General features: G+C 40.9%; 1 protein-coding gene across 7 annotated transcripts; it reads right to left on the reverse strand.

Moving 5' to 3' along the window:
• Positions 1 to 1,352: 1,352 nt before the first annotated feature.
• Positions 1,353 to 14,259, reverse strand: LOC115588686 (high-affinity choline transporter 1-like). Of its 7 annotated transcripts, none has more exons than XM_030429435.1 (9): positions 13,854 to 14,259; positions 12,234 to 12,471; positions 11,679 to 11,792; positions 10,817 to 10,972; positions 10,539 to 10,687; positions 9,369 to 9,512; positions 8,961 to 9,114; positions 6,661 to 6,878; positions 1,353 to 6,395 (listed from the first exon to the last, which is right to left on the reverse strand). In XM_030429435.1, exons 2-9 carry the CDS (start codon positions 12,415 to 12,417, stop codon positions 5,742 to 5,744), a joined length of 1,773 nt encoding a protein of 590 aa, XP_030285295.1. In that variant the 5' UTR covers positions 12,418 to 12,471; positions 13,854 to 14,259; the 3' UTR covers positions 1,353 to 5,741. The 7 variants fall into 7 exon arrangements, with proteins under 7 accessions (XP_030285295.1, XP_030285289.1, XP_030285294.1 ...); XM_030429429.1 differs by having other exon boundaries at positions 12,234 to 12,491; XM_030429434.1 differs by lacking the exon at positions 13,854 to 14,259 and adding an exon at positions 13,635 to 13,846 and having other exon boundaries at positions 12,234 to 12,491.
• Positions 14,260 to 16,223: the final 1,964 nt, after the last annotated feature.

A 16,223-nucleotide genomic window follows, 5' to 3' on the forward strand; every position in this document is an offset into this window, starting at 1 on the left:
CCACTGTTGGGGAGGGTGAGGAGAGGGTTCTTTTGTTGGTTTCAATCTGAAAACTACAAAATGGACCTTTATATTGTAAACTTTCTATATATATGTACAGTGGCGTGCACAGACTTTTTGAAGGGCAGGGGTGAAAAGAAGGGCACTTTAGCGCACGTTTTGGCTCCCAAGAGGGCACTTTAGCACGCGTTTTGGCTCCCAAGAGGGCACTTTAGCACGTGTTTTTGCTCCCAAGAGAGCAGTTTATCATGTTTTAACCAGCCAAGGGGGCAGTTTAGTGTGTTTTGCCAACCAAGAGGGCACTTTGGCATGCTTTTTTGGCTCCCAAGAGGGCACTTTAGCTCACGTTTTGATTCCCAGGAGGGCACTTTAGTGTGCGTTTTTCAACAATTGGGCATGTCCCCCCCCCCTTGTGCACATCACTGTATATGTATTATATCATGGGTGAGTTAGCTCATCCCTCTGCATCATGTTTGATTGGATACATTTATTGCGACTAATAACAGTTAACACACGGTATGTCTCCTCAACACCAACATCCACTTTTTTCTTATTGTTCTTGCATCTTCATCTTGAGCACAAAGTGTGGAAAACAGTTGAAGTTGGCGGAAATTAAAATGGCAACTACTAAGTTATTCTTACAGCACATTTCATAATGTTAACATCAGATAAAGTCAATGGTGATGAAAAATGAAAAGCCAATTGTTTCACTTTGGGTGTTGTTATACTGCAGTGAGGTTTTCTGTGTTTATGTCAATAACGTTGGGTTTAATGGATGTTGCCCGAGTTTAAAAAAGTATAGAGTATAAAAAAAACAATAAAACCCCAAAATGATTGATACTCAAAATAACAACAACAACAACAACAACAACAATAATAATAATGACAATAATGATAATAATAATAATAATAATAGTAATAATAATAATAATAACAAAAATCTTCTTCCTCAGATATCCCTCACCTGTATTGATTGAATATATATTATTGTTTCAATCACAAAAAAAAAGATGAAGAAGGTTTTCTTATTTTATCAACCAAAGGTCAGACTGCTGTACACATGCTCTGAGAAGTGAGTAAGTGTGTGTGTGTGTGTGTGTGTGTGTGTTAAAGAGACTGATTGACAGCACTGACAGTTTTGGCAGTTATAAGATTCTGAGGTGGGTGTTTTGATTGATGCGTCCAAGCAGGCGGCAACCCTGAGATTAAACCCTCCACCAGTCAGTCCAGACTTTGTAAACACACACACGCACACACACGCACACACACACACACACACACACACACACACACACACACAGAAAGAGTTACGTGGAAAACATGAACATATGAAGAGAGAAAAAAACAAATCATGACTGTGCTAAATCATATAATTTATTCAACTGACCTCACATGTTTACATCTATACTCTTATAGACACTGCATGAATAAATAAATAGCTGTTATTTCACCGTCAACAAACAACATTTTTTAAATGCTGCGTTTAAAAGTGACTAATTTGTTCCAACGCTTTTTTTTTTTCTTTTTTTTTTTTGGTATATACATTTATCACACAAAAATACAGCATCATTGCAATTTACAACATTTAGCCACAAATGTGCCAGTTGGACAGCTGACATGGATTCTTTTCCGTGTGTGTTTAGGTTTGTGAGTGAACCTAAGCTACGACACACTGATCATGAGGCTTATCTGACGAAGAGGAGAGTTTACATTCACATTTAAGTCCAGCGGGACCGCCTGACACTTTGCATAGCATCAGACCAGCAGTAGTCCCGCTCGTTTTGAAGCTGATGTCATCTTGGTGGCAAAATCATAAATCCCACAATTTATTGTCAGAGACTGGACGGGATCAGGTTGGGATTGAGTCTGTCTTACTTATCTAAACCTCAGCAGATATGGCTGCATACAGGGATCAAGTCCCCTTCACGCTATAGACTAAAATCAAGGCCATCTTGCCACCTTAAAGGATAAGGCTGGTGTTATACTAGATTTCTTTCATTATCACCAAATCCCTTGAAAAGACCAAAATCAACAATGAATCAATTCTACTAACATGTATTGTCAGTGAAGTCTGACAAGCTAATTTCTCTCTGCTATAGGACACATCAGTGAGCCAGACCTACTCACTTGACAACATATTCCTTGAGTAAGATTAATAAAAACATTATGTTTTAATTTGAGACAGTACCACATACACATTCCACTAAACACATAATGTGTATTAATCTTCACATGAAAAAGTCCCTAATTTCTGCAAATGTTCACAATTGTTCTGCCCTTGTCTTGACAGTTTACACAGTTTGTGTTTCCAGCTTGAACTGATAAAAGAATTCTGTCTGGATTTTTCTTAATATACTAAATAAAGTCATTAGTCAGGACTGACAGCCAGGTCAGCAGAATGAAATGTTGGCGGTTAACATTTCTGCAAACCACTAACTCGCTCACATGTGTACATGTCGTAGGCTACGCACACTATTGACATTTCTACAATACGTATCATATCATGTTCATGTTTATGACCTGACTTTCATATCAGTAGGTGGAGGGGAGCTGCCAAGCCATTGACTGCAGTTCAAGACTGTGCTTCAACATTTGTAAGTGTGAAAGCACAGAATATTGTTTACGAGACTTGGGGACAATTTAAGCTCTGTTTGTGGTGACCAGAACAAGTATTTAAGGCCAAGACATTAATATTTTCCTAACCTTAACCAAGTGGTTTTAGGCCTAAACTTAACCAAAGCATAAGCACACTGTTGTCACAACATGAAATTGAAAATTTAACCTAAGGAATCATATGCGTGGTTTGCAGAGACATACATTGCCAACATTTTTTCAGCCAACTGTGTGATGATTTTGGTCTTAATTGCTGACAATGAATTGAATATAGAATATCGCTAACTGTATCCTTTATCCTATAAAAGTGGTCGCTTTTTACTATCGTTCCAAACTCAGACGTTTTTAAGGCGAATCCATTGATTCAAAAGGACACTAACAAACCACAACAATTCTGAGAGGAGAGAAGACACAGAGAAGTCAACAGGACAATAGTAACACTTAACAATGCCAAAAATCACTGTATAAAGTGACAACTCCTGTACTTGATACTCTTTATACAGAACAGCAGTGTGAAAAGTCTGAAACAGCCAGATCCGGAAAATATAAGGGCTGATGTTGGGTAATTTACTATTTGTGTGAGGGTGCTCAATCAGGAACATCTAACCTTTCATCACTGAGTATAACACACTGTGAAACAAACCTTGACAAACTGTAGTTTCCAACCTCTCTGCAGCATTAATCAAATGTCCTGAGGGCTAATCAACTGGGGACTGGATCAATAATGACCGGTGCCACTGACACCATCCCGGGAGGAACAATCATTTCCTGGCTCCACTAACCTGCTGTGGCTGGCCAGTCAATACAGGTTTACTATGAGCACAGAAACCACCACACATACACACTCATTTAAAAATATCTTCTGTGAGATCATTTTCCGTGTACATTAATGCCAATCAAAGCCGTCTGTAGTGTTGTTAGATGTTCATGCCTTCTGAGATACCATTGGCTTCCATTTGTTTGTATGTGAACTTGTAAACCGATCATCATATGTGCTTTTATTGTTGTCACCTGTAAATGCACACTTATTCAAAGACGCTCTACAGAATCACAAGTTTGACAAAAACAAAGATTGCAAATTGATTGCATGACGGTGAATGGAAGCCAATGGCTGCCTGGAGTGAACGCAGGAAAGACATTTTCCAGATCCTATGTAAGTTCATGCTGAATGCTTGACACTGAGTATATCAGGATGGTGTATGGGATTACATTCATATCGTTCAAGATGATTCTGCAGTACAAACTTGACATTCAGTGCCAAAGTTGTAGTGTCAAAACTGGGGGGGATGTTTTATGTGTTTGACATTGGCGACAGAGAGCTCAGTTTCTGTCCCATCTTATAAAAAGCTATGAATGATTACTTTTTTATGATTAACTATGACCATTATCTTTTCCTTAACTGGCAATAGATACATTGTCTGCTTCGATCCATCATCATGAAGAAAATGTGGATTGCACAGTGTAATGGATATGGAATAATGAAACCACTGTCTGAAACCATTTTGGTTCCCTGTAAACCTTGCTATGACTATACAATTTTGCCTGCCAGCGGGCACATGGTCACTTAGGTACACTGTCAATCCATTTCTATTATAGACTGAATAATACAATTAACTGTAATGCTTTGTCCTGTGCTGTTGTTATTTGTGACTCTGATCCACTTGTCTTTGCCACAGTGGTGCCAACGATAATACCATTTTTAAACACTATGCGGGTAAGTTATCTGTTGCCACTTTAAGCCGTTCTTATAATTTTTTTATTGTTATTGTTACTTATTTTTTTGATTTTCCGCCCCACTTTATGATGCTCATACAGCTCATGCGAACCTTGTTTCCAGCGACAGGAGGCAGAAAATGGTGGAATATTTTAAAGCTAAAAGGGGGAGGTTGTAATTATTTGATTTTAAATAATTGATCTTATTATACTAAATTATTTACTTACTTATTTCTGCGACAGATACCTTCAAACAAATACATTTTACCAGCATCCGCATAGGCTGAAAAACATAACCGGAACGTGTTTATCGCCTCAAGCAAACTCACTTATCCCCTGTTAGGTTCATATTAAGAGGTAGCTAGCTATCAAGCTTGTTTGGCTAATTTACTAGCTAATGTTACATGGATCATGCCCGTAAAACTTTCGGTGACAGCCCATGCATACTCTCGCCTCAGAAGTTGATGGAGAACAAAACAGAGCTATAAGGAGGGTGAATATTGGACTACTGGAAAAATGTACTCTAGAAATGTTGGCATTAAACTCTAACTTGACTGAACGTGACCTGGGGTCTTGTAGAATCATCCGATATCAATTCTCTGTTTGTGAGCCAAGGGGATTGGTAATGTGTTGGTGGTACAGGGTTTGTAACTTGACACTTACTGTGTGCGGAACAAGCGAGAACAACAGGAGGATTAAGAGCGAGGTGAACACACAATGTAAAAATAAGCTAAATCAAATACATAAATAAGTAAAAAGTATTGGTCTCTTGATTTAAAAACAATGGCAGAAACTTGCAATTCCAGCACAATGTATCTATCTATACAACAGAGATCCTAAAAATATTATTGCTCTATTAATAAATATACTCTACGCAAATTTAAAACTTAAAATCCAGGATGCCAAGTGTACACATGTGCATGTACATCAACACACACACTGCTATGTAGACATTGACACAGTGCCTTGGTTAGATATTGCACAATCTCTTTACCCACAGCGGACCCTTGTAGATGTCATCACATACTCCATCTCTTCTGTAGTCTTTCCTTGTTTCCCCCTGAAAGTCCCTCTGATCACTGTAGCAGCACCTAAATTAAACAGGTTGTAGTGGTTGTAGATTCATAGAGTCATGATAAAAAGAAACAAAAAACACAAGAATGAGTTATGGTACGCTTGACACAGCTGATTGACAGTCAACCTCCTGGTTCTAGGCAAGGGATCTTAAAAAAGAAGGAGGCACCACGTCATCAGCATAAAACAAACCTGTGGAGTCACTCGGAAGCCACAGCAGATGTCTGCTGATACAGCTTCCAGTGTGGCAGTAGCAAGTTTCCTGAAGAATGTCGTTGCCTCTTTGATTATTCCTTCTTCTTCAAATTCCTTGGTTCTAGTTTTCTTTGTGCCTTTGTTGCCTAGTCTTCATTGTGAAAAGCCTCTGGACTAGACGCCCCGTCATCACTGAGGATCTCAGTGTTGGTGAATGTCCCAGCGAGTGACGCACCCAGGACTTGCTTGACGGGTGCCATCTCTGAAAGAATGATGTTATCGTGGTTGCTCACAAGCGTGGCTTTGTCCATGATCTCCTTGCTATGCTTGGACACCACGGCGTCCAGGAAGTCGTACTTGTGTGACCACATACCGCTTTCAAACAGGTACTTTGTCAGGTAAGAGACTGCCACATTTGCCAAGAAGGACGCCACCATGGACATAGTCTTAAATGGGAACCTCTGCTGAACAAAGTGCTCCACATCCCCAGTAAGGTGGTGGACTCTCTCCTGGGTCACCCAACCGGGGTAGTAGATGAAAGGAGGAAGTTTGAGGTAGGGTTCCCCTCCACCGATGCGTAGCAAAAGACCAACGACATAGGCAGCCACAGAGCCGTAGGTATTAGTGCCCTTGACGAATAACACACTGAGGAGTTGGGGAAAGATGATGACGTAGACCAAGTCGGAGCTCAGGTACCACAGGCCATACACTGATCCTGTCAGTAACGCCATAGCCGTGGCAAGGGCCCCAAATACAAAAATTGTAAGGCGCATCACCCAAACAATCTCCCAGTCTGAGGCCTGGAAGAGAGAAGAAAGAGATAACAGAGTGGAGAGGAATTATTGGACTAATTACAATTTTGACCTTCTTAGTTCTGTTGAGCCAGACATGTTTTGTCTGAAGGTTTGGGGTCTGGTTTTGTATGTTCAGCGGGCACAACCGGCAAGATCTGACACATTTGCAAACCACTGGGATGGAACTCGAATTGATTTATTGATTATATGACTGATGCTTGCAACCAGTGTCTCAAACTGTGCAGATGTGTATTATTGTCGGCACTCTTACCGACTGTCGGAAGGCAAGCTGATAGATGTTCCTGGCAAACATGGAGCTGGCTGAGAGAATTGATGAGTCTGCTGACGACATGACGGCAGCGGACACTGCCCCCAGACCAAAGAAGGAGACGTAGGGCGGGCAGAGGTGCTGAAGCACTATGGGGAGGATCATGTCTGATTGATCCCTATCCTTCGGTGGGAGGTACCCATAAGAGGTCTGGTTCCAGTCTGGAAGAAGAAGAAGCGGGAGCCATAGTCACAAATGTATTGTTTTCAGTCATATTTTCTGCATCCAAGTGTCATGATTATCTTGAAGTAATTCAGCAACTTGTGTGAGGAAATAACACAAGATAACTAAACACGGACTGTACTTGATCCTGTGACTTTGAGACTTTATTATAATGCTCCTTGTGGATACACTTGTTTTTGTTGCCGAGAAACACGAGTGCCTCACATGTCTGCATGCTAAAATCCAACAAAGATTATCAATGGAATGGTGTGCTCTTGGCCAGAATACAGGTAAGAAGCCACAGTAGTAAGATGATCCCAGATATAATGGATTCAGACTGAAAAGACTGCCTACTGAACCATTGGTTTTGAAATATGAGCCAGCATCGAGGAATGCATCATGTAGTTTAATTAGATTTGAATTGTAAATTAGATTAATAATCATATTAATAATGATTAATGAGGGTTTCTGAAGCATCTGATTCTAATGAGACACTTCAAGCTGATTAAATACAGAAGTTTGCATGGATGTAGGCTGTTATTTTTCACGGAGAAACAATGAATATGTGTGATTGTCAAAATAAAAAAGCGGCTGTATATGATTTAAAAAAATAGCGTGTTAAATAGCTCTATATTCCACCAGTAATCACTGTTATAGAGAGTTTGGTCCCTCCTTTCACTGCAGTAATAGAGATAATAACTTTTCTGGTATCCCTGCCCACTTTATCCAATTGGTTCAGAGAACTCCATAAAGAGGCGGTCCTATCTGCTGGAACATGCAGAGAGCGGGGTCCTTCTGTTGGCGGCTATGAGGGGATTTCTAACTGCAAAACAGACCGGAAGTTAGCTAAAACTATGACATCATTACAACAGCTTAAAATAAGTCTACAGCTATACTAATGGCTCTGTCAGGCTGCACTGCACACACTGCTCTGAGTTAGATGCTAACACCAGCATGCTAATGTGCTCACAGTGACAGTGCTTTATGTGGTGCATAATGTCGACAATGTTAACCATTATGGTTTAGCATGTTAGCATGCTAACATTAGTCAGTAAGCACTTAACACAACGTTCAGCTGAGGCTGATGGGAAGTTTATACGTTCTTAAACCGAAATTATAAAACTACAAAATTAAATTGAATTGAATGTGTGTACCAAATTTCATGGTAATGATTGTATTTGTTATTTATAAATCTCCTGGTTATTTTAATGATTAACTGATTACTTTTTAGCCTGTAAAATATAGAAAAATATATATAAAGAAACAGGCCAAAGTGTTGTAATCCAAAGACTCGTCATTTACCATCATCGATCACAGAGAAAAGCAGCAAATCTTCACAATTAAGAAGCTGGAACCATCCACCCCACATGCTCCACTCCACTGCTGTCCCATCCTTCTATTCAGCAGGACAGCATGTTACTCCCCTATTTCTCAACCCTCAAGCTGACATCTTTCTATCTTTCTGCCACTTGTTTCATCCTCCTCTTCATCCTCCTGAGGTATACATACTCTCCCTCCTCCGAATATTCACAAGCAGCGGTTGATTAGCGTCTGTTACACATGAAACAGCTTCAGACGGACGACATTAATTAGCTCCTCTTCAGATGTAATATTCACTAAATCGGCACGGTCCGATGGCTCTCTCTCCTTCAGCCCGTCGTGACAGGATCCGTCTGATGTTGTTTACCCTCCAGATACTGTATGCATCTACACATCTGACAACAAAAATGCTGCTGGGGGTGTAAACAACCCAGGGAGGCTGCATTGTGTTTCCTTTGATCACACTTTCCTGTTTAAATAAAGGATCAGATTCCTGGATGTGACGATTGTCTTTTGATGTTTCATTAACCGCTTAATCAATATGTCTGCGCATATCATTTACGGATCAGTGTCGGATATGTTAATCTGTGATTTAACTATTTGTGTGTGAGACTGGCAGTTTGGTCATTTTTATGTTATTTTTAGGCTTCTAATCCAGATGTTAATAGCATCAGACTATAGAAATGTGTTGCAAAATAAATAGGTGACAGTTTAACTGTTTTTAAGACAAATGAAGATAAGCTGTGTGTATGAGTATTTACCGGTGGAAGCCCCTATAGCTCCTATGAGGACAGAGGGGACGGCCATGACCAGGCAGCCGAAGGCGGCGAGGAAGGAGAGGACCTGGGCGTAGGTAGCTGAAGAGGCAGAAAGAACCCGTTGAAAATAGACCTGCCAGGGAATCCCCCCCAACATCTAGAAACAGAAACACCGTAGTAAATACAGACACCAAACCAATGCAGAACAGCTCTGAAACTTCATCTGAGTCCTACACGTTCATCTTTAGAGTAAACCTCAAAGAAACAAACCCTGTTTGCCTGCCTTAGCTTCTTCACCTCAACCCCCCTGCCTGCAACACTTTACTGCAGAATCAAAAATGTGTATGCGCATATTCTTTACAGTAATTTACTGTCTCTTGATGACTTTTTTCGGATTAAAAAATGGCTCACCAGCAAGCAGAAGTTGTCCGCCCAGAGCCATTTGTCTTCAGGCTCAATCTTCCCCAGCCAGGGTGACTGGTAGATTGCCTCCTTGGCTGAAATGCTGATGTCCGTCACGGCAGGATTGGACAGGGCAAAAGGCACGCTGATCCACTGATGGAGAGAAAGGGATCAGGATGCAGATATTATTACTGTTGAAGAGGCATTCAGTCTTTTTAATGTTTCTACTGTCAAAGCTGTTGAAAGACACTAGACCCAGATTCTACTTTTTCATAAATTTGCTGACTCAAGCTGTCAGAGGGGCAGGGGTGGAAAGAATAAAAAAAAAACAGCAACTGTATGCAGTGACAGTCGTGATGCCTTCATAGTAAAACACACCCAAACAATGTTGGGCCACTTTTATGTCCAATATTCTAAAATAGGAGTCATCCAAGGAGTCACTTTAACTGTGTTTCACTTTTTTCACAGCCCTGAAGCATACCCAGAATTAAATGTTGGCAATGTACATTTCTGCCAGGCCTGGATATGTTGAAACTTTATGTTTCTTTAGGTTAAATTCTCTATTTCATGTTTTGACAACGCCGTGCTAATGCTCTGGTTTGGTTTAGGCACAAAAACTACTTGGTTAGGTTTAGGAAAAGATCATGTTTAGTCTTGAAATACCTGTTTTGATCGCCAGAAACATGGCTAGAGATGACCACGTCAAAAATATTATGTTTGTGTTGCGACAAATACAGTTGGAAATTTCACCCAAGGTCCAGTCCAGTGGTTCACCCTTAAAAAAGTTGAAACACAGTCACTGCCGTAGCAGCAGTCTGTTATTGTCAAAAATATTTTCCTGGCGACTCGGCTGGATCTAAAGAATATTAGTTTTTTTCCTAATGAATGCACTTTGATCTGTGTCTTCATCAGACTCTTTTTTAAATTGACAAACACACGAGATCAAAGATTTGACGTCTGGTATCTTTAAAGGTTGTTTGTTTTTACCTCAAAGATTGATATAAAATATTTGCTAATGAGAGCTTCACATTTTGAGCTCAAACATACAGGACATAATAACTTTGGCTTCCAGACTATACTGGTAAAACCCTATTTAATTGTACTGAAATCAGTCCAATACTAGTATGTACTATAATCTCTGTTGTCCCGAGCTGAGCAGATTTTAACAGGGAGACTCACCAATCCCACAAAGATGCAGAAGAGCTGGACTACATCAGTGTACGCCACTGAGTAAAGTCCTCCAACAAGCGTGTAGAAGATTGCGATCAGGGCTGAGATCACCACCGACATGTTGATGTTTATGTCCACGATCACACTCAGAGTGGCTCCTGCGGGACGACGCATTCAGCCCAGGAGACACAGTCATCAGTTAGAGAGAAGGAGAAAACTGAATGGACGTTACAGTTAACTTAATGCGGTGCTCGTAATGAGTTTAGACTCTAACAACTATCACCTACCCAGGGCAGATAGAATGGCTGCAGACCAGAAGATTTCCCCCATGAGCGCGGGGATGAAGAGCAGGCCGCCCATCCTTTTTCCATACAGCTGCTGGAAGGGATCCAGCATGGTGACGTATCCACGGGAGCGCATGGGCTTGGCAAAGAAAAGGCCGCCTGAATGATGTCGGACATTAAAGCGACAATACGTAACTTTTTTACCTTGCTGATGGTACAGTGTGTTTGTAACAGGGTGAGTGGTGTCTCCACTCCCCCCCCCCCCCCATCACTTGTTTCTGCACTTCAGTGAGAGTGTAGGACCACAGCGTTACACATGTTAACTGCAACATGTGCGTTTACAACATTGTTATGACTTTATGAGTTTTGTTTGGGGTTGGCACCCACGTCTGAGGATTTGTGTTTACGTCAGTTGGTTTGCGCTCACAAGCTGTGGAGGGGCGATTTCTACATAATGTTGCTTTAAATGTCAGATATACTGTATTTGTAAGAGGACAACACCAGTGTTTTTACATGTGTTTTTACTGCACTTTTATATCACATTATACCCACTAAAGCCCTAGAGGGCAGTTAAGAATTTATTTTAGGGTAATGTTAAAAAAAACAGCAGAGACTTGAAATTGCAATAAATACCAACTTATTGTCACAGTTGTGCTATTATTGTGCGGTATTACAGTTGCAAGCATACATGCAGAATGAGCCAAGGATTTAGATTAACAAGAATAAAAGCAGAAGTGATGATCACTGTGATAGATTACCTAAAATACAATGGCCTTACACATGCACAATCACTGGTGCAATCTCACGCTCAACACACACCTTGCACAATTAAAGAAAGGAGCTACACAAAGACGCTGGCGCTTACCCACTACCAGGCTGAGAGCGTAACCGAAGGGTGCCTGTGCCCAAGCCAGGCCGTAGTCTGGCAGGTAGACGTACTCTGCTGTGCCGTTGATGTAGCCTCCACCCACCCAGGTAGCTGAAAGCAAGAAACAAAACACTTTTGGCGCACAACTTTATTCTAATAACAAAAATCCTATAAGTATTGGTTGTCCGTCTTGGATGGAAAGTAATTCAATAAAACTCAGTCTGCAGTTAGAATCAAACTGAATCCATTTGGGAAATTATTCCAATCTGACATCAGACTCTCAAGTGATATTTAGGAGTTATGGCTCATATTTAAAACGTTTCATCCATCAGTCGTCGCATCTTAAATTGCTCTAAATTTACTGAATGTAATGTTGAAACTTTTATTGATAAATGATAGTTATGGCCGCGGTGCCGTCCGTGCGTAAAAGAAGAAATCGGTGGATTTATCGAGTTTTATACCACCACGTGATACCTAAATGTGACAGAATCATGCTGAACACTTATTAAAAAACATTTTTTTTAAAACTCCCAAATGTTTTAATCAACGCACCGGTCATTGTGAATCCACCAACGAACAACCCGATGTCTCTCCCCCCGACCATGATGCTCTCGCTCCGGTCTCCGCTTTCGCCAACGCCGGAGTTCTTGTTCTTCCATGCGGCCCAGATCCCCACGAACAGAATCAGGAGGTAGAAGATCACGATAGCCACGAGACCCTCGGCGTGGATGGTCATCTTCCTTTAGTCCGCTTCCTCCCGCCGAGATCAAGTGCTACTGCGCGCCGAGGACTGGAATTTCATGGAGAGAACTTTGAAGAGAAAAAGGTAGAGACACGTTTCTGTGGACTACGTGTGACTTGGATCTGGAATGAATATCTTACCGCTTGACTTTTTTTCCCCTGTCTATTATCAGCACAAACACAGCGCGTAATTCCAATTCATTACCACCGCTTCCATGCGCACCAAGTGGAGCATGACCTGATGAAACTTTAAAACCCTGCTATCCAAACATTTTTTGAGGTAAGACACGTCTTAAAAGCTACAAGATTTAATTTGTTCTCCGCTTAAGATGTTCAGTGACCACACCTACATGTTACAAACTGACAGTTTCCAGGTAGAGAATGCAAACTGATTTAAATTTCATGTTTTTTACGCACCGATCATCTTCACGCTTACTGCAAATATCCAGCTGCGAGAGATGTAAAATCCCCTGTTTCCCTCAGCCTCGAAGGGTGGGATCACCAGAAGAGAAATATCTCTTTCTAATTTTCCTGCAAATTACAGTTAAATAAAAAACAACAACATGAATTTTAAAACATGTCAGGCTGAAAAACTGCAGTTTTTTAGTAGGTGTTTTGTTTTAAGACTCCACTCAGAGGTGCCAAATTTACCGAAGTGTGATAAAGTCCCAGCATCTGATACATCCAAACAAAAATTAATTATCAGACAAACGACCAGCTGATGATTTGATTTGATTTAAAATCATGAATCTCATCCTGCCGTCGTCCCACTTTGAAAATGATGTTTAAACTAGTGCGATGAAGACTTTCCAAACCTTACCTTGTCCGACTGACGCACACAACAGAGGAAGAAGGAACACCCGGCGCTCCACCATGTGTCATCCAATCAAAACCAAAATAATTAAAAAGAACTGTGGTGCTCGCAAATTGTAATGGTTGCGTTAAGGACAGTTGAGGATGTTTTACGCACGGGTTACACGTCAGATATTAGACGGTCATACAAATGAAATTGCCAGTTAACTATCAGGATGTCTTTTGATTTTTTAAATTATACTTGTGAAAAGTGTAAACGCTGCTCTGTAGCCTGGCATGATTGAACAAATGTGGACCGGCATGGTTTCCTGTCGCGCTTTCGTGCGTAAAAGTCCATTAATGCGTCCTTAACGCACCGTCTAAAAGCTGCGATCCAGCCGTCAACTAAAAGAGACTCACGCAGAAACATTTAGGTTTTGTGTCCGATGTGCTGCATCACAAGGATCAAACCTGCGGGCTTCAGCTCCCAGATGCGCTGACGCCATGGCTCCAGCAGGCCGGTATTGCGTTATTGATCTCTCTTTAAATCAACATCTGTCACTTTGGTCAAACACGGTCAAGAGGCGGCCAACACATATTAGTAAAATAATGAAAAGTCCGAATTGGAGCTTGTCTTACCTCTCCTTTGAGGAAACAGGTCTGAACGGATGACAGGAGCGGGGACCTCCACAAGAAGATTTAAAAAAAAAAAAAAGTGTCAAAGACGATTTTTGTTTGGAAAATGTTGAGGTGCCACAAAGTAATCCTCTTGGACGAGCAAACACAATTCTCCTGTGTTGTTTTTGTGAATCACCAGTGCTCCTCAGAAAGAGAGAGAGGGAGAGAGACGGAGAGGGAATGAGCGAGGGTGGAGTTGGGTGGGTGGAGGGGTGGAGATGAATGGGAGTGGTGGGTTTATTGGGTGCTGTCAGGGTGGGTAGATGGTGGATGAATGTCTTCCAGGGCTGGGACGAAAATAGCGTCTAATAGAGAGTGGCGTGACGCACAACCTCTCCGGAAAAGCTTTCCAATATCATAATATGGTATTGGCAATGAATGGATGAAACCGGTGCGCCGCCAGGTCACATCTCAGGGCTGATTTACGATCCTGCGCAGGTCCCCAGATTCAAGCGTCACGTTGGTTCTGGCTGTATGATGGTGATGTTGACGTTGTATGGATTACGTTTTAATTTTTATGAGCCACCTTACGCACGAAAGAAACTTTAGTCCATTCAGAAGTTGTCTGCTTTTAAACGTCAAAACTTCAAGAACAACTTATATGATACTGTAAGTCAGGAAGGAAGGCGCAGCTGTGGATTCAGGGTGTCTGAGGGGAGAGGAAATATAAAAAGGGCACCATCACTGTGATGCATTCAAGTCATAGCTCCTTCTCTCTTACTCCATCACCGTTTCCATCAGGGGTGTCAATTGCAAGTTTCATCACAATGAGATATTGTACCGATTCTTTGGACAACGATACTTACGATACGAACGATATTTACCGATATCACAAAGTCTGCCACAATACGATTCAATATGATACGATACGATATGGGGCCTGCAATCGATTTGAGGTGATTTCATCAACTCACATAAAGCAACTAAAATATAATTTAATTCTTCAGTGGAGATATGATTCTACCACTGGTTCCAGGCATTTCAATGGACAACAATCTATTATTTTTTAACAAAAAGAAAGCATTGTTTAGAAAAGAGTGGATGGAAACGGTGACACAGACGTGCCATGGGGATTTCAGAAATAAAGGCGGATCTTAACGATGGTGGCGATATGAATCGATGCTTTCACTTTGCATCGATGCTATTGGGTCGTTAATTATTGAGTTGACATATGGATCTGGATCGATGTATCGTTACACACCTTGTTTTATCGACCAGCACTTTACTTCCTTCTTTTCAGCAAGTACCTTGCTCCTATTGTGTTTCCATCTTAATGTTTTTTATTTTCAATGTTTTAAATGTGATATACTGTGTTTTTTAATGAACCTTTTTTACAAATGTAAGTAAAGATACTTTTCTGTATTTTCTTGCATGGAAAAAAGGGACAATAAAATATTTCTTCTTCTATTCCAGTTTAAAATACTCATTATATATTACACAGATGATGAAGATCTATTATATTATAGTCTGCCTTCAACCCAGCACGAAGTGTGTTACCGAGGGATGTTTCCTTGGAGCATTCAGACCGCTGTCCATGGTGCTGAAATGTGACAGTGCCCACAACAGGAACAGTTCACATTTCTTGTAATTTGTCATTGTGAAGCCTTCTGTCTCATTATTCCTCCAAATTTAATAACTGTTTTCATGTGATATTTCTGTAGTGTTCTTAAAAAAAAAGTATTTAAATGAACATACTCACAATTTAGTATTGTTCATTTCCATTGATTCCATTAGCAATCATATTAAAATAATCTTCCGAGGGTTAGAATTCACAGTTTGGGCTTTACCAGCAACATAAATTAGCTGCTCGATGTAAACAAAGATGTTGACCGGTCTAACTGCTGGAAATAAGAGAAGCGCCTCGCCTGAGTTGCAACACGTCCTCTTAATTTATGGTGTGTGTGTCTGACAGGCTGCCAGACGGAGGGCAGCTCTAATTGGAAGGTTTTTCCAACAAATAACACCTCAGAAACACGGCCACAGTGTAAGGTAGTTTCAGACAGGCGGCCTGGAACGCCACAAGAGAAGAGTCACAGTCATCTTATTCATCATCTACTAATGAGTCTCCATGTGACACTTACGGCTGATGTCCCTGACTCTTTGTTAGTGCCATCTATAAAAAAAGTCATCAGCATTCATCAGCTGGTAGCCTACATCATATCTACCAGATGATTTGGTTTAATTGAATAAGAAGAGGCTCCACCTGAAGGCTTTAGGCTGTCTGTGCTAAAGATCGTTGTCTCCATCCAGTGGATGTCTTAAGAATTACTCAAATCTCTATGAGGAAGTTTTAGTAATACGGAATCAAGAACAAAAACATTTTTAAACTTT

This window comes from Sparus aurata, chromosome 9 (assembly GCF_900880675.1).
Source record: "Sparus aurata chromosome 9, fSpaAur1.1, whole genome shotgun sequence".
In the NCBI taxonomy this organism is placed as follows: domain Eukaryota; kingdom Metazoa; phylum Chordata; class Actinopteri; order Spariformes; family Sparidae; genus Sparus; species Sparus aurata.

Bases quoted from the DNA above. Each gene is read 5' to 3' on its own strand.
- LOC115588686 (XM_030429435.1), bottom strand. From the start codon at position 12,417: ATGACCATCCACGCCGAGGGTCTCGTGGCTATCGTGATCTTCTACCTC. The intron at 6,879-8,960 runs GTAAATACTCAT...TTCTTCTTCCAG, and splicing joins AGCTATAGGGGCTTCCACCG to ACTGGAACCAGACCTCTTAT. The intron at 6,396-6,660 runs GTAAGAGTGCCG...TCTCTCTTCCAG, and splicing joins AGCTTGCCTTCCGACAGTCG to GCCTCAGACTGGGAGATTGT.